At 38.8% G+C, this 19,513-nt stretch overlaps 1 protein-coding gene across 1 annotated transcript; it reads left to right on the top strand.

Moving 5' to 3' along the window:
- The first annotated feature begins 388 nt into the window (after window positions 1-388).
- LOC124264655 (prostaglandin reductase 1-like) lies at window positions 389-14,602 on the top strand. Its single transcript, XM_046699392.1, has 9 exons — window positions 389-619; window positions 8,201-8,246; window positions 9,561-9,617; window positions 10,186-10,365; window positions 10,887-11,004; window positions 11,639-11,791; window positions 12,124-12,232; window positions 12,786-12,904; window positions 13,763-14,602. Exons 1-9 carry the CDS (start codon window positions 415-417, stop codon window positions 13,871-13,873), a joined length of 1,098 nt encoding a protein of 365 aa, XP_046555348.1. The 5' UTR covers window positions 389-414; the 3' UTR covers window positions 13,874-14,602.
- The last annotated feature ends 4,911 nt before the right edge of the window (window positions 14,603-19,513 follow it).

The raw sequence follows: 19,513 nt of genomic DNA, 5'->3' as shown, positions 1-19,513 counted from the left end.
TTCTCACGCACACGCGCACACACAGACATATAGCATGGACGCTCATATAGTAATAACATATCATATTCTAATAGATGTAAACTCAGATTTGGGGGTGTTTTTGTGTAAATTGCTGGTCAAGCGTGTTGACCTTACCTCTGTTCAGGTCACAGCTCCAGTACAATAACATTGTCTGCAGGAATTCCTGCATGACCAGCAACTTTTTTATTGGTGTTTTTCAGTTTGAGATAAACTTCAAAAAAATTCCCCTTTTAGGAGTCAATGCCCGATGGCACAGATTGGCATTATAAACCGATCAGTCAGCATGACGTGAAATAAATTACATCGACGTCGACATCAACACTATGATAGGCAAACAATGACAGGCACATCGCACATTGCGTTGCTTCTGTGCATTTCGCTGACTCATGTCGTATGGTGTGTATAAAAGCCCCGGACGTGCAAACTTCCCACATCGAGAGATACCACAGTCTACAACAGCAGAACAGTTCTACTCCGGATAAATACACGGTCATAATCATGGGCAAGTCCTGGGTGTTGGCGAAGGAGTTCGAGGGGAATCCCACGGAGGCTAATTTCCGTCAGATCGACGAGCAAGTGTCGGCTCCAAAACAAGGAGGTAGGGCGTGTTACGACTCAGCTCAATGCACTATACACTATATGTCCTTCATTATATGCTTAATGCAGATGCACTCAAGACTTTAGACTTAGCCTCGTCGTGGAACGCAGATGTAGTGAAAATCTACCTTTACTTCTTATTAGGTAGATATAAATGAGTCAACTGCTTGTATTTGTTTGAACAGTTTTAAATACATGTTATGTTGAGAGAACTCCGAAATGAAGGTTCGCTGAGCGGTTCGGTTGCATACGAGCGTAGCTTTAGTGATGTCATACCAATGATTATTATCACGTAAAAATATCGAATTCGAACCCAAGACAGCAGATCCTGACACAGCTAAGTGACGCAACTTTCCGCTGGTCATCATTCGAATATACCGGGACAGGTGTAAATTCTTCTATGCAAATATGTATGACCTCAGGGTTGACCCAGTTAGTAAGCGCCCATACAACTCATTCATGCATGTAAGCAAACTCTAATTCTCTCATGTGCCGTGGTACTATGCAAGCTCACATTATACAATAAAGTCTCTGATTATAGTCCCTCCCATTAGAACTGCACTGTATATTCTAGTATTCTTTTTACTTCTCATCATCATCATAATAATAATAATAATAATAATAATAAGCCCCACTGTACAGTCTTGATAACTAATTATGAGAGGTCCGGGAAATTATATAAGTAAGATGATTGTGTATTTTAGTTATGAAGAAAACTTATTCAATCATTAATTCTTACTGGATTGCACAGGGTCGTTTAAAAACAAAACAATACCACGCGTCCAGGGTTACATAAAGATTATATAACTCGCAGAGGAGTACTTCAATTTATTGTAACCTGCCAGCATATTGAAACATTCCCAGCGGGCACACAACGTTGAATCAACGTTGAATCAACGTTGAATTTTGGTTGTTTGGTTGATCAACCTTTCATAGACGTTGATCCAACGTTTATCATGCGACCAAAGAAAGTTAGTCGAGATTCGTTTAGTTGTCAACGTTGTTTCAACGTAAGGAACCAACAAAATGTCAACTAATTGTTTCCTTGGCAAATTTGACACATAATTCATATTGGTAATAGGTATCCAACTTAGCAACTATCCTTTCGGAACATTATTTTCATAAATGATCAAGATCGAGCTAGTGACAGATATAATCTTATATATTATTTGATTGTGCATCGATCAACGGACGGAAATATTACGTAAATCGCAGTTTTAGGTATAAAGTCATCAGTTATCCAAATTGCATTACATTTGATATTTTCCCACAAAACTGTGAAAATTGTATAATTCCCGACAATTTGCTTTCAAACACCAGCCAGATGTTGACCTTTCGATCGCTCGTTTGGCCATATCCGGACATGCGCACAATTATCGCGCACGCAAAGGCAGCTGATCGTTGTCAGTTGACTTTGGCGAAGTTCAACGCAATATCGTTCTATTTTCACCATCTTCACGGCAAGCTGGTGTTTATTTGGTAAGTATGTCCTTCATGTATAATGAAAACGTAGGAATGCCGTTTAAATCTAGCAGTAGCAAGAAACTCCGAATTAGGGCTCATGTTTTATCTCACAAGGTTACCGGTATGTCACAGTACATGTTTCTCAAAATTTTGTTTTGTTATTTTTCAATATATTTGCATGCATATATTTGGCATTTTATTATATAATCGAATAAGATTTCCTTTCGTACCCATCACCTGATTTGAATTTTGCAAACATACATTTTCAAATAATCAATGAAGTACATCAATATAAGGAACCGTTCATAATTAAATATATGGCTGCGGGTGGGGGTGTTGATTGTAAGGGTTGGAGGGTGGGGTGGGGTGTCACCCATTTTGTTCAGGGGAGCTGAGGGATCAGCATTTTTGTACACACGCACTATGTTTAGAAATTATGGGAAGGGGAGAGGGCGTCATAGATAATGTACATGACTCATACACTTTTTTGGTGTGTGTGTGTGTGTGTGTGTGTGTGTGTGTGTGTGTGTTGTAATTCACATTGTACGTAAAAATCAACATCACCCCAAAGCCATACATTATGAACGGTCCCTAAGGGCAGCTATACAAAATCGGATAGGATTAATCAACATTTTATATTGCATCCCATTATTATGAACATTTGTTCGTTTGAATAGATCTATCAGTAACTGATGCATTGAGCACGCCCTGAACCCTATCAACATATGTATATTATTGGGGGTGGAGGGGGTGTCGGAGAATGGCGTAAGGAAATGCAACGAAAATTTTCATTTTAAAATGTCTTGTGAAAGTCTTTGTTAAGGATGAAATTGTATATAATTTATTTGAACTTTTATTTATTTACAAAAAGTGTAACTTCACTAATGATTCTTTGATGGGACAATTAACAAAACTGCACCCACAGACTTTCATTCTTACACTTGTTTGGAAGGGATATGATAATTCATGTCTCTTAAAGGTTAAAATCTTACATACAAAAGAAGTAATTTTAATGTAAGGAACATTTAATTATGAAATAAGATTATTTTAATGGAATTTGCAGAAATCTCATCTCCGAAGACTGGGTGGCAGCAATTTTGTGGATCACATAAAAGGAGCAAGGCTAAGGTAACACGTTTTAACATTTCACTTGTTTCCAGTATATCCACCACAAAGTTTAAGAGAAAGATGATAATGCTCTTTCATTACCACCTGTTTTGAATATTTGTGATAATGTTTGGTCTTTGTGGTGATAATAGTTGGTCTTTATTTTCATTTATATATTAAGGTTGATCATTTAAGAGAAAAAAATGACAATGATTTCTCCCGGAGATGTTTAGCTTAATGAGCACTCCCTTGCTTGGCGCCATATTGTTTTTCGCCGTAAACAGCTGGATGCAAGATAGCACGCGAGAGGACAGAAGTCATACATTTATAGATATTAGAGATGTTTATTGCTGGGAAACACACTCTTCAGGTATTTAGTCAGCTGTAGAATTTGAATATGATGTTTTTTATTATTGTCAAAGGGTAGGTTTTTCATTATTTGCAATCTAATATGTGTGCAGTGAAACATACTGAGATTTGGAAGAGTGCATTATTTAAAGTACAGGTGTTGTTAGATATCAGCATTTTATGTACATTTTCCCTTGTTAAGATCATCTATCGAGTATATTAGAGAGAAGGTGTATATTTGTAGTGTTTTAAATCAGAGTTATTTTCAGTGTATGACCTACATTTCAATATGTTTTGGCCACCTGTCACCCCTTTGGTCAAATAGAGTAGGACTTCCATTTCTTGGAATTGAGAGTCAGCGATGCACTGTTTCCAAGAATTTGCGTTAGCCAGCGATGTTTGTTTACGAGTACATTTAAGTCTTTTTGAGTGTAGATTGGAGTTGTAAGAGATGTTATTCAATGTCTTATTATTCATGGTATGATAGATTATTTCTGGCAATGTAGAGTTTAATCTCATTATTGTATTGTTGATGATTCAGAGAAGCATAGTTATGACGTCGCAGATAATACGCACACATAATTCATTATATGAGAGATTTTCTAAGCGTTCCTATAAGAGATTAAGTGTAAACATTTATGAATTATAAAAAGTTATTTATCTGAGTTTTATGAGTGTACAAATGACAAAGAGAGAGAGAGAGAGAGTAGATAATAGAGAATATATTGTATACTTATGAGAGCTCATTATTGTTTTCAGAACTCCATGATCCATACTTCCTTGTGTTTGGGAACAAATGGTGTTGGGAGACCTCCCACAATAGACTTGTTCTTTGACCTGTGAACCACCACCCATTTTGTTTTCTTATCATTTAATGTAAAATGGCTTTTGTTACAATTTATGACTCCTGGTAGCAAAATTGCTACATCAGTTCAACTCCTATTAATTTGAAATAATCATTTCCGAGAATCTCTAAAGAAAACTAAATCTGACAGAATAACAACAATCTTCCATTATTTTGCAGGACGATGTCAAACAATTTGATGTCAAGAATGAATGTTGATGGGCAAAACGGCAAGTTTTCTTTTAAGAGTACAAGGTTGTATTCAATCATCTCTGGTAAGTTAAGTGCAGCATTTTCATCATGACCATAGCAAATAATATATGACAGTAAAGCATCGTCTAATTCATCCTACCAGTAATTCATAGTCTAATTAAATAATCAACTTGCAATTGAGGATTTTCTTTGAAAACGTTTAAGAAAACTTCCATTCCTTCGGTTGAAAATATAAATTGTTTACACTTTTCGTCATATTTTGTATTGATGCTGTTCATATGTTCACATGCCAAGTTACAGCAGTGAAATGAACCTTTCAAGTGATTGATTAAACAAATACTTGAATCATTTAAGACAATATATCTTCCATATAACTTATTCATGTATTTAAATATAACATTTCAGAATGTGTCCTATCTCAAGGGAATGAGATGGGAATGCATCCGAAGCAAATTTCAAGAAAGAGTTAGGAACGTTTCTGAAGTATCCACCTGACCGCCAGGCAGGGAGTGGCAGAAAGAAGAGGAGCTGATAATTGTGTTTTGGGAAATTGTGTTGAAAAATCTGAACTGTGGTATTGAAATTGGTGGCGTAAATGTCACTTTGATGCTATATGCAGATGATATTGTGTTATTAGCACAACAGAGATCACCTACAGACTATGTCATGTGTGATGTTTTACATTATGCATTAAACCACGTTTTCTGTGTGCGTGTGTGTTCATAAAGATTTCATGAAAAGTGACTTGTTTTATGTGCTGTCTTCAGGTATAGTTCCTGGTCATCTTGGATCCCTTTCATGGTGAAAGTAATTGCATTGTGTTTATTCAGGGTCTGTCTAAGAGCTGAAATTCAGACAAAATGTCTTCGACAATTTTCACCTTTTCAAGGTAACAATACAACAGTAAATAGTTTTTCTTAATTTGGAATACTCTTTTCTTCTTACTGGAATTATACGTCCAACTGACATAAAACTTAAATGAACATTATATTGAATGTGGAATTTTAACCAAGTATTTTATCAGGTAAATATTTTACTGCAATTTTCTGTTTGAACACTGTTTATTGCAGATAGCTTTTGGGTATTTTAGCTGGATGCAGGAGTTTGGTGCTACTTTATTGTAGTTTAAAGATGAAATGCGAGTCTATTTACAGGAAAGCGTAATACCTCCCAGACACAACCACGGAACAACCCATTTTCAACGTTAATAATATGTCAGACTTCAACATTGATTCCACGTCGGATATCTACGTCAAAAAAACTTTCATATACAACCTATTTTCAATCTATTTTCAACGTTGAGGATCAACCTATTCTCAACGTTGATAATCGGTCAAACTTCAACGTTGATTCCACGTCGGATATCTACGTCAAAAAAACTTTCATATACAACCTATTTTCAACGTTGAGGATCAACCTTTTTTCAACGTTGATAATCGGTCAAACTTCAACGTTGATTCCACGTCGGATATCTACGTCAAAAAAACTTTCATATACAACCTATTTTCAACGTTGAGGATCAACCTTTTTTCAACGTTGATAATCGGTCAAACTTCAACGTTGATTCCACGTCGGATATCTACGTCAAAAAAACTTTCATATACAACCTATTTTCAATCTATTTTCAACGTTGAGGATCAACCTATTCTCAACGTTGAAACAACGTTGATGTGCCTGCTGGGTTATGGGTTAGGGAACAAGAGTGAACGAAACTGGCATACGCGATCGCTCTAATATACTTAGCTGTTAAAATGCAAATAACGCAAATTAATAGGTGTTGCATGGTTAATCATCCACGACAAGTCAGGTACTTCCACTGTCCAGACAGAAATGTTAGTGCCTGGCCTCGAAGCTGGGCAGTGACGTTACGGAAATACCTGCCCTTTGTATTTATAAATAGACAAGGTCACTCACTTTGGTAGTAGTTCAAATCTGCTTTATCGTTTAAATTAAACAGGAATATATACATTGTCATGATCACGATAACTCCCCATGCACTGTGCATGCCAAGGTCGTCATATCCTGCAATTTATTTCCTACATCGGATGTGTTTATCGTACTGGCTAAATCGTGGCCGTCTGTAGTTAGTAAACAACAGTCGTCATGGATGACGTCGAGCGCTCTGATTGGTCGGCGCTCCAGCCACGCCAAACATACGTGTCGCTTAGAGGAAACTTACTGACACTGATTTTTTTTATCGTATTCTTTCCAACCGTGGCTGTTTGTAATGGTGGTCAAATACTCGGATATTAACTATCGTGGTTCTATATAAAACCGATCCCCTTATAAAAGACAGACGGGCATGATGAGATTATCGGGAGGGTGGTGTTGTGACGTGCGTAATGATATTAAATCTGAAGCTAAGTTAGTTTCAACTTCAGTCCAGATGGCGAATGGCCTTGACAGTTTATACGTATGTGAGTCCGGTGTTTCAGAGTAAGAGCAATATTTTATATTCTCTGTTTCTCATCGCCCGACCGACCCTTCTAATTTTATTGCCGACCCCCCAAAAAATCTGCAACGCCGCCGAGTCGAACGTAAAACGTAGCACCTCGTTTTATATAATGTTTATCTTTAATCAGTCGCTGCCACAAGTCCAAATAACGCGAGAAATTGTAATAAGAATTACAATAAATGAGAATCAAGAACATTATTCAGATAAATTTGTCTTCATAATTTTTTATAGTTTTTCTTGTTTATTCCCCGACCGACCATCTCATGTTCAGAATTTGGTGGCTACGTGAAACGCATAAAAATGATGCTCTAATTACTATCCTGCCTTAGCTTCCGAATCACGGTCTCTTCCGCGTGAGATGCTGCACACATGGGCAACTGTGTTAATGACTCCTGGGGGCAAGCTTCTTAGTTCCACTGACTAAGTAGCGGCAGACTGTGCATCCCACCATATGTTTTGAGGGTTCAGCAGGGTTTATCGAAATGCAGATATTGACATTTCTTTTGATTATGTGGTTGAACAAGATATTTGACAGTTGACGTAAATGGATATATGCACAACAGTAAACAAATCACTTTCTGTCACTGCAGTAAACAAATCACTTTTCTGTCACAACAGTAAACAAATCACTTTTCTATCACAACAGTAAACAAACCATTTTTCTGTCACTACAGTAAACAAATCACTTTTCTGTCACTACAGTAAACAGATCACTTCTCTGTCACTACACTTAGAAAACACTTTTCTTTCACTGCTGTGAAAAAATCACTTTTCTTTCACTACAGTAAACAAATCACTTTTCTGTCACTACAGTAAACAAATCACTTTTCTTTCACTGCAGTAAACAAGTCACTTTTCTGTCACTACAGTAAACAAATCACTTTTCTGTCACTACAGTAAACAAATCACTTTTCTGTCACAACCGTAAACAAATCACTTTTCTGTCACTACACTTAACAGATCACTTCTTTCACTGCTGTGAACATATCACTTAAACATCTCACACTTGTTTATCAGTTCATCCATAAAATCAAAGACCATAACATTATTTTTGCTATATGGTTTATTCCAACATTCATTACTATCTTTCTACATACCCGACTGCCCCCATGTTATGCACAACCACGAACATTCACCAATTTGTGTTTCAGAGTTCGTGTGTGAGGCGATATGTCTGACTGTTGATCCATACATGAGGTATGTTGTTTACTTTCGTTTTTATATACGTCTGTATGTCTCTGTCAAGTTGTCAGAGTGAGTGAGTTGGTTTAACGCCGCTTTTAGCAATATTCCAGCAATATCACGGCGGGGGACACCAGAAATGGGCTTCACTCATTGTGCCCATGTGGGGATTCGAACCCGGGTCTTTGGCGTGACGAGCCAACGCTTTAACCATTAGGCTACCCCACCGCCCCTCAAGTTGTCAGAACTCATATTACACATGAATGTTTATATTTGAAACATTCTATGCCACATGCGTGTGTATATTTAACAATGCCTATGTCAAATGCAGGTGTATGACAATGTTTAAGCCACATACACGTCTATATTGGACAATGTTTATTAACTTTGAAGAAATGCATAAGTATTCGAGTATTAGGTTCACGTTTTGCTTTTGCATGATGAATGTTATTGCGAGGAAGCAAGTGGTAGATATCATTCATTTGCGAAAAAGCTGTAACATGATTACCTGCCATAACCATCTTACAACACTGATTAGGTAATATATACATCAGGTCAAGTAAATCACATGCACAATCAACACTGATTAGGTATATACATCAGGTCAAGTGAATCACATGCACAATCAACACTGATTAGGTATATACATCAGGTCAAGTGAATCACATGCACAATCAACACTGATTAGGTATATACATCAGGTCAAGTAAATCACATGCACAATCAACAACAAGAGTTTAATCTCCGCGTGGGGCAGAAACCTATTATCGTGGGTTCGAATCCCAGTTCGCTCCGATTACATTTCAAGGTTTGCCTGCACCATAAGTGATGGATTTCACCACAGCGGTAAACGTCAAAGACCAACATTACCTCGGGTTTTCCTCCCACGGCGTCATGTGCATGAAATACTGTTGAAGACGTCACTAAACCCAAATCACTATCTTGTCTCTCGTAAGTCCCCACGGTCCCTAGTATGGTGGGCTAACTGTGGCTGGTAGTAATCTGATGCCCCTATTCACCATGGGTCGTTAATTCAAAGTTTATTATTTTAAATGTTGAACTAGTTTTAACAAATATGTGATACTATAGTTATTTCGCTTTTCTTTGACCGCATGTTTTCATACACTTTAAAAAGATGTTAGCTATGTAGGTATAAATCTGACTCGTCACGGTATTGCTGAATATTGCCGATGTGACGTTAAATTTTAACTAACTAACTCACACACTCTTTTCCCTCTCCTAATGTTATTTTGTAGTACACGTTGTAATTCAATAACAGCTTGCTCTTATTTGAATGTTCATGACATTAATTTTCTCTGTTTTGTCCAGAACCGTCATGGCTGGGTCGAGTATTGGTAAAGTGCTGATGGGAGAACAGGTCGCAAGGTAGGACAGCATTAAACACAACATTTAAACAAAACACGAAAACAAACAGAGGTTTAACTACAACACCAACCACAACATTATTTATATAAATATATCTAAATATTGTTCTATGTACCGAGGTGTACCTTGTATGATCTCTGCCTTAGGTTTTTTTATTTTGTTGCACTTGTATCTCCTATGTCTATTACTTCACATGAAATTTACCTCGAACATCAGCTCAATTTGGTTGGATGGATTATTGCGGTGTCTTTCGAATCTACAAACGAAGCTATATGTATCTAACATTAGTGAATGAATGTAGTTTTAATAGAGATGCACTGACACTCACAACGACTAAAATGTTTGACTGGTCAACTTCACTGGTTGATGTAACTGGTTTACATAACTGGTTATTCAACTGGTTTGTGTAACCGATTTATGGAACTGAATTTTAAAACTGGTTTGTGTAACTGGTAAATGGAAAGTTGTTTTGTGCTGGGAAGCGGGGGTTACAAGTTGCGTTTCTGAAATCTTTTACCAATTATATTCTGTGTAAGACTGTGTAAGCCATTGCTGTCTCGACATCCAGGGTAACGGAGAGCAAGAACCCCGAGTACCCTGTTGGGTCGGTAGTCCAGGGTTACTTTGGATGGAGGAGCAGGGCGTTGGTTAACCCCAAAGAGAACCCCGATGCACTCAAGATACATAAAGTTCCCGACCTCGGTGGCAAAGACCCATCCATTGCTCTTGGAGTCTTGGGAATGACAGGGTAAGAGCGATAAGTAAATGTACATATTTATTTTAGGGAAAACAACATTATTGGTGAGTCTTTTTTTATAGGATTACTGGTTTCTTGTTATGTTTCTACAACGATTTGATTTACTACCTCGATTCGGATGTTTATGTCTGTGCAAAGAATTCGTATAGAAGACTCCTTTTGGTGTGGACGCTATGGTGCTCAGAAACGACATATATATAACATGTCAGCAACAAGAAAAAGCGCAGGTATTTTGCATTCGTACTTCGCCGATTATATTCGTTTAACAGGTTCAATAATAAGATAGGCTTGTAGAATACCTCGTTCATTCAGAAGGAAACCTCCTATGGAACTATCCTCAGATCTTCACACGGAGAGTTATCCTCTTGGTAGACTAACGCACTGTCTCTGAAAATACTGAAAAAGTGCCCAGTGGGATTGGTGACTGACTTCATTTTGAACTACCAATAATATGGTACAGAGTGTGTGCGACAAGATCTGATATTAATGAGATTGTTCTGCTATTGTTTCAGAGTGACGGCGTATCTAGGTTTTCTGGACGTGTGTCAACCCAAAGCTGGGGATGTCGTTTTTGTTAATGGAGCGGCAGGTGCAGTGGGCAGTGTGGTTGGACAGATCGCCAAGATCAAGGTAGGCTGGAGAAACACAATCCTAGCACTGACTCAGATTGATTGATTGATTGATTGTTGTTTAACGCCGCACTCAGCAATATTCCAGCTATATGGCGGGGGTCTGTAAATAATCGAGTCTGGACCAGACAATGCAGTGATCAGCAGCATGCGCATCGATCTCCGCAATTGGCGAGTGAGTGAGTGAGTGAGTGAGTGAATTCAGTTTTACGCCGCACTCAACAATATTCCAGCTATATGGCGGGGGTCTGTAAATAATCGAGTCTGGATCAGACAATCCAGTGATCAGCAGCATGAGCATCGATCTACGCAATTGGTGAGTGAGTGAGTGAGTTTAGTTTTACGCCGCACTCAGCAATATTCCAGCTATATGGCGGGGGTCTGTAAATAATCGAGTCTGGACCAGACAATCTAGTGATCAGGTGCATGAGCATCGATCTACGCAACTGGGATACGATGTCATGTGTCAACCAAGTCAGCGAGCCTGACCACCCGATCCCGTTAGTCGCCTCAAACCAGTATGGGTTGCTGGAGACCAATTCGAATTTTTGTGACCAAGTGATTCCTCCTGTCTGAGTAATATATAGATCTTGAATAAATATGTTTTGAATCTCTGACAAACAAATTGTTCGCAGGGCTGCACGGTGATTGGGTCTGCCGGAACCAAGCAGAAGTGTGACTGGTTAAAGAGTCTTGGATTCGATCAGGTGTTCAACTATAAGGAAACAAAACTGGACGATGCTCTCAAGGCTTGCGCACCAAAGGGAATCGACTGTTTCTATGACAACGTATGTAAAAAAATAATATTTAAATTTTAAAGCGTTAATGATTTTGATTAGTTGTAATTAACCTGACATAGCGCCAGTTATATTATGCCATTTTGTAAATGCTGATCTGGTTCAGACAAGCCAGTGATGGATTATATGAGCATTATCCTAATCGGAAGCACAAGAGACCAGTGAGTCTGACCACCTGATCTGTTTAGTCACCTCATACCAAACAGGGATATGGTGATGGTGATCTGTATTCTTAACCAGATTCCCCATAGGAAAGTAACAGTATGACAACGACGTCGACGACGACGATGATGATGATGATGATGATTGTCATATGTTTCCAGGTCGGTGGTGAGGCCTCCTACAACGTGCTCCAGCACATGAACAACTATGGGCGGATGTGCGTGTGTGGCGCCATGTCCACCTACACCACCGACAAGGAACAGCCCATGAGTACGTTTCCCAGAGTACTTTAGACATATAACGTTTATGAATCACCCCGGGAGCGGTGGCTAGCCTAGTGGTTAAAGCATTCGCTCGTCACGCCGAGGACCCGGGTTCGATTCCCTACATGGGAACAATATTTGAAGCCTATTTTTGGTGTCCCCCGTCGTAAAAGTGGCGTAAAACTTAACTCACTCACTCACTCACTATGGCTAATCCCCAAAAGATACGTATTTTTCAAGAGACGGCTACGTTTTATTTCCATAGACTTTATCCTGTCCTTAAAAACCAAAAACAAAACCCAGACAATAATCGGGTTGTGGCATCAGTTTTGGCATTGGGTTGTGGCCAAACCATGTTTCCGCAAACAATACAAGTTTTGATTTTGTCTAACATCGCATACAACATGTATTAATTCCCATTAACAAACACTGCATATATTTGTGTCTTTCAATTCACAGAATTGTAATTTGACCCGTAAAAGACATAAACACTAAATGTAAACATGTGTATGTTTACTCTCAGTATGTAGTTCTGACTAACTTACTGTTATGTTTTGCAGTGCCGTCACCATTCTTTACCGTTCTCGTAAAGAGGCTAAAAGTACAGGGATTCGTTATCTTCGACTGGAACTCCAAATTTGAAGCGAGTAGAGCAGAGCTGCTCAAATGGGTAAATGAGGTGAGTATGTTCTTGAACTGGTACCATTGGTACATAAAGTCATGGACCACATTGTTATATGAAGCAGTCATGGACCACATTGTTACAGAAAGCAGTCATGGACCACATTGTTATAGAAAGCAGTCATGGACCACATTGTTACCTAAAGCAGTCATGGACCACATTGTTATATGAAGCAGTCATGGACCACATTGTTATAGAAAACAGTCATGGACCACATTGTTATAGAAAGCAGTCATGGACCACATTGTTATATAAAGCAGCCATGGACCACATTGTTACACATAGCACTCATGGACCACATTGTTATAGAAAGCAGTCATGGACCACATTGTTATATAAAGCAGTCATGGACTACATTGTTACACATAACACTCATGGACCACATTGTTACACATAGCACTCATGGACCACATTGTTATACACATAGCATTCATGGACCACATTGTTATACAAAGCATTCATGGACCACATTGTTATATGAAGCAGTCATGGACCACTTTGTTATACAAAGCAGTCATGGACCACATTGTTATATGAAGCAGTCATGGACCACTTTGTTATATAAAGCAGTCATGGACCACATTCTTATGCAGAACAATCATGGACCACGATGTTTTCATTGTTTAAGTTGCAATGGCCTTTCCAAAAGTCCGTCAGCACACTGATAACGAGTAATGTTTCTCTTCAGTTTTTAAATTGCCAACCTCTTCCCTCATCTTTCAGCACTTGGCTAGCACACTGACAGAATCAGTCTTGCAGTCATGTTTCCGCAATACTACATTTAGGCAACGAAGTTAATATATTTCTCACATCAGCCTTTTTGTATTTTGACCGAGATGCATTCTTGTGTTGCAGGGAAAACTCAAGTACAAGGAGACGATCCATAAAGGGTTTGACAACATGCCAAAGGCATTCGCGTCCCTGTTCACAGGAGCTAGCCAAGGGAAGATGATCGTGAAGGTTTAGGTCCATCTTTATCAACACTTGCACTGCCATGAGAAGCAGGAGGAGGTGCCGTAGAATAATGGTTATAATCGTTCGCTTGTTTCATTCCTCGTGTCCCCGCCCCCATGCCTGATGTCGCTGGGGTGCTGATATACGCGGTGTCCGTCATCTATTTCCTTGAGACACGTAACCCCACTCTGATTTATGTTTATTCTCCTCGTTTTTATTGCAAGGTATCCACTTTATCCACTTATCTGTCCATTGTAGTTAAAATACTTATGAAGGTCGTAGAAGACTATACTAATATGGTACAAACATACATTTTGGATGATACATTTTGCTAGATTTCTATACAAAGGACATTAGATTAATTTGAACATACGAAAATTCGGTTATTCTTTTACTTGTTTTGAGTAGTATATATTGCAGGTCACGTCGGGTTAAATATAGTCATATGAAGAAAATCGGATGTCTTTTAATTTTGGTATCTATTGGCTAATCTTTAGTATCTCCTATGAATCTTACAAGATCCTCACCAAGGTGTAATACATTAGGTACACCAATGGAATGTCTGAACAATGTCTGAACAAACCAAACATCTCATCTCATGTGTTCTTCTGTGATCATCTTTCATGGTTGATCTATTTTCAGGGTATATTTGTATGCACACAATCTGTTGCTATGTCAGTACTTGTGATGACATATTTGTCAGTGATTCACATCTTTATCCAATAAACGTTTGTTTTCCTATACGGTATCATGTCATTCTTGCAAAATCAGTATACTGTATACTCTGCTCTAGACACATGGAGTTTCGCGATTCGAAACTGTTCCGCTCGTGTCACACTAGAGACGTAATAAGCAATACTCGCTGTACTTCAGTACGGGAGATGGTGTAGCCTGATGGTTAGAGCGTTCGCTCGTCACGGCCCGAGTTCGATTCCGAATTAGGGTACAATGTGTGAGGCCCATTTCAAATCCAACTCATTCACTCCTGCGTATAACACATTTTCTTTCGGAAACTAATACTATCATATATCAATTTTTTGTCAACTAACCTTTTGAGTGAACGCGCACACATGTTTGCAAACACTGTACAGACATTTTAAAAAATCGTGAATATTTTGTTCATTGCAGTGGTATTACCCTGAACATAACTATTTCGGTAACTTCTTGAAAAAGTGAGTGAGTGAGTGAGTTAAAATTTAAAGTCACATTGGCAATATTTCAGCCATATCGTGACTAAAACTAGTTCTAAATTCATAATACATACATACATATATATAAAAACCCTGTCAACGACGGACAGTAAAATTACTAGATTATCACAAAATGAGTTAAAACTAGCTAGCATATATCTTTAAAAGTAGAAAACTATTTTTGGACAATACAATGTAAAAATGGGCTATATATCGCCAGCAACTGAAGGCTGATCACCATGCTAGGGACCATGGGGACTTACAGTACTTTGGCTACCTGCATGGACCCTAGCTGGATTTACACCATCCCTTCAGCCACTGGTGATTGTAGGGAACTTTAGCCATTATTTAAATCAACAATTATTCTACGATTAACATATTTTTGTAGGTCGAAATTGACTTTGAAAGTTGTGGGACTTACGTACCCTCTTCTTGAAAAAGCCGGGGTGGATGGGTAGCAGATGGTTAAGGCGTTCGCTCGTCACGCCGAAGACCCGGGTTCGATTCCCCATATGGGCACAACGTGTGAAGCCCATTTGTGGTGTCCCACACCATGATATTGCTGGAATATTGCTAAAAGCGGCGTGAAACTTTACTCACTCACTCACTCACTCTGGAAAAGCCAACCATTCAAGATGCCATCGTTAAAAGCGACTTTCCGTCAAAGATGATCCTAACTCTCATACGTCAACATGGACCTACGACAAGCGTTAGGGTTGTTTTTGTACAACTGTATCCAGTCCTGCTGTCATGATTAAGATATTCTGACATGATGTATTAGACAGTCAGCAAAACTTGTTGAACATGTGTTTAAAACCTTCTCTCATTGAACCTGCCGCGAAAAAGGTGCTAAATTGATGATTCGACGTGAAGCAACGTTCACTTGCTCACTAACTCAATCACTTGCAGCATCTGGGCCTCGTTCCTCAAAGCGAGTGTAACCCTAAGTCGATCGTATCTCCCATACTTTAACATTGACTTACGACAGTCGTAGCGCTACGGTCGCTTTGAGGAACGGGGCCCTGGTCTTGGCGTGGAAAGAATATGTTTGAAACGTTCCTAAAATCCCTGCCGTAAGGGTTGCACCAACTAAACATAGTAAATTAAGTCCACAGCTTAGACGCGTAATATACATTACATTCTTATGAAAAATAAACAAAAATCCATCAAAACAGAAATGCAAATTCAGTTTCTGGAGAGTATTGCCCTTCTGCAATAGTAAACAGACAACCTGCAAATGCATGTCTGTCGAACCTATAGTCTGTTTAAGTCAGTGAAATGGAAAATGATTGCTACTCAAATTTGAATCTTCACAGGATAAGTATAATCATGTTCATGCATGTGAGCTGAGGTGAAATGGGGTTTAAAGTTGCGTTAAATATTTCTGCGTTTTCAGTGACATGCGTGCTAGCTTGCGTGCGTGCGCGCGTGGGTGGTGGCCCATACATATGCCGGTGTTTAGTGCTAGGCCACCTTGCCGTACCATGGCACGGCCAGTTCCGTTGTAAGGCAGTCTATATACGGTTACATACTGAAACCTACGAGTAGAAGTATATGGTGCTGAAAAGCAAGAACCTTTATCTACAGGAACCGCAGCTCTAATCGTTGATCACAGATTTCTGGCAGGTCCAACTTACCCATTTTTTCAAAAATTCGCAGTGGCGTCGACAGCTCGGGTTACACGCAAGAGGCCGTTCACAATTTATGGCTGGGTGCCGCTGCTGATTTTAAGGGTGGGGGTGACCCATTTTGTTCTGGGGAGGTTAGAGGAGGGCTTCAAGTTTGTACACATGTACTAGCGGAGGTGTCATTGATTTTGTATATGACAAGCAGAGGGTGGTGGTTAGCACTTACTTTCTACATAAATTTAAGGGGAGGGGGCATTCACATGCTTCTTCATGAAGATCATGAATATCAGCGCACAAACCAGCGTTCAGTTTGAAGAATTCCAAACTGTTTAAGTGTAACTGTGACGTCCCCCTGGACTTCATGTTCCTTTGTTTCCAATGGCTAAAATACTGCCGGCGTGACGTTTTAACTCACTCACTCTCTCCTTTGTTTCCTTTCCATCGGACGTTCTTCAATTTGCACGCATCACCTCTGTGGCACATGCCGAGATGGGTATACTTTGCTTGATTGGGAATAAATAAAATAGCAGTTCGTATTTTGCTGCAGAAAAACTAAAGAGAGAGAACTGTAATGTGCAATTTAAAGTGAGAAGATGTATTTTCATCAACGTGTTTGTATCTTATCTATTGCAGTGTAGAAATATTTTATACTTATCTACTTGCCAGAATAGTACTGTCCTTGAATTTTCCGAATGCATACTTTTGTTTCCTGGCTAGAAGGCCGATAAACAGCATGTGTCACATTCCAATTCATCTCGGCAATATTTGGTCCCTCCCTCCCTCAGATATTGAATCCCCGTAGCATCACCTGGTTTCTGTGCTGACGATACGAACATATTACCAGTGCATAATGTGGGGATATAAGTATGATTATTCATATCCATTAAACTGTGACAGTCACATGAATATTTATTCGTAATTTTCAGTCATACGTTGCATAATCACAATGTGTTACATATTTTGATATCATGTGTAAGGATTACATGTATTTTCATTAAATTTGTAATTCTAAGTAAAGGCTCTAGTACAGGTAACGATATTACAGCAGTGATTTGCTTCCTTTCGAATACAGAAAAATAAATGTCTCTCTTTCACGCTGAATCATCTAAAGCTTTAACGCTCGAACGTTATATGTTTAAATTTAGCCTAGAATCTGGCACATTTAGTCGTATTCTTAATCTCATTACAACCTGTTAGGACGTGTCTGGGGAATGTTATGTAGTTGCCGTTTATTCGTGTAGACAAGAACATGCTGTCCCAGTTCGCGAACACCTGGTGTCAATATACCGAGTACCCGTATTAGGGAAATACGGGACACGTTTTCAATTGTCAAACATCTTACATGTAGTATATTTTCGTTGTTCTTTGTTCATTAATTATATTTGCAGGTAGCAAAGGTACTGTAAGTCCCCATGGTTCCTAGTGTGGTGATCTACCTTCAGTTGTTGGTGATCTATAGCCTGTTTTTATACTGTCTTGTCCAATTTTAGAGAGAGACGCCAGTTTTAATTCTTGATACTGTGATGTTCTAGTTGGTTTTATTATCCTTAGTTGACAGGTTATTATAATTTACATGTATTATGGTCAATTTGAAACTTGTTTTAGTCATGATATGGCTGAAATATTGCCGATGTGACTGTAAATTTTAATTCACTCACTCATTAATTAAATTACATAAAAAAAGATGCATCGTAAAACTATACTCACTCACTCAACAATGTGCTATGGGAATACACTCACCACGGCTAGGGACTATTTCTAAAGTCACAAACAATAGTGAATTACCAAACTCATTCCCCACAGAACACGTGGGTAGACATTATTCCTGGCTGCTGCTGGTGTGGTATGACAGACATTTTCCCATAACTACCTTTATAATAATGTGTCTCCAGCATGCATACATACATGTCATCAGCGCTCAGTATGTCACTACGTTGACTCACATGCATTTTATTTCATACTGATGTTGCGTAAGAAACACATGTGCATATCCAAGATATTCTGTTTCATTGCCTGTACCATTAACATGCATAGTGTTGCAAAGAGTAATGTATATGAATCATGTACATTACTACTTTGAATTCACGAATCTTATTTACAATGCTGTTTACGGTTATTTAGTGTCAGTCAATATTAGCAATATGATTCACAATGATAATATTTAAAATAATGGCAACAACTGTAACGCGCTCAAAATCCACAATAAGGAGCTCATTGGCGCCTACACAAAACGTAAATCATAGGAAAGTAATTATAGGATGTTGAAGAAACTTAAAAAAGATGTCTCATGTGTTTTGTATTGTACCAAAGATGGTGTATGTGCATTAGGCCAATCGATCCCCTGAACTTTCCTTAGTTTCTGCATTAAACAATCATTGTATTTACTACAAATAGGTTAATGCTTTCCCCAGTTGTCACCTAGATTGTCATCTGTTCGATTTTCGCCGTCCAGAGTGAGAAGAGGTGGCGTAAGTGAGTAAGATTTTGAGCCGCTTTTAGCAATATTTCAGCAATATCATTGCGGGGGACACCAGAAATGGGCTTCACACATTGAACCCATGTTGGGAATCGAACCCGCGTCTTCGGCATGACGAGCAAACGCCTTAACCACTTCTTTACCCCACCGCCCCTTATATGCAATAACCCTGAGATACGATGCCCCAGTTTTAACATAGATACCCCACTAAAAGCCTAGAGGAGCCTGACATCCTTGCCTTAGTCCCCCTAGATAAAGAGCGACAGGGAGTTTAACGACAAGAACCGTCTTATAACACTGTTTTGGCTTAGCGAACCTGCAAGAATCTTTCTTATTGATTCAGCACGACAGTGAAATT

The sequence above is a fragment of the Haliotis rubra genome, unplaced genomic scaffold (assembly GCF_003918875.1).
Source record: "Haliotis rubra isolate DU_JTF1 unplaced genomic scaffold, ASM391887v1 Scf935, whole genome shotgun sequence".
NCBI classification, from domain to species: Eukaryota; Metazoa; Mollusca; class Gastropoda; order Lepetellida; family Haliotidae; genus Haliotis; species Haliotis rubra.
Note: the sequence above shows the minus strand (reverse complement) of the source record. Positions and strands in the feature narration are given on the sequence as shown.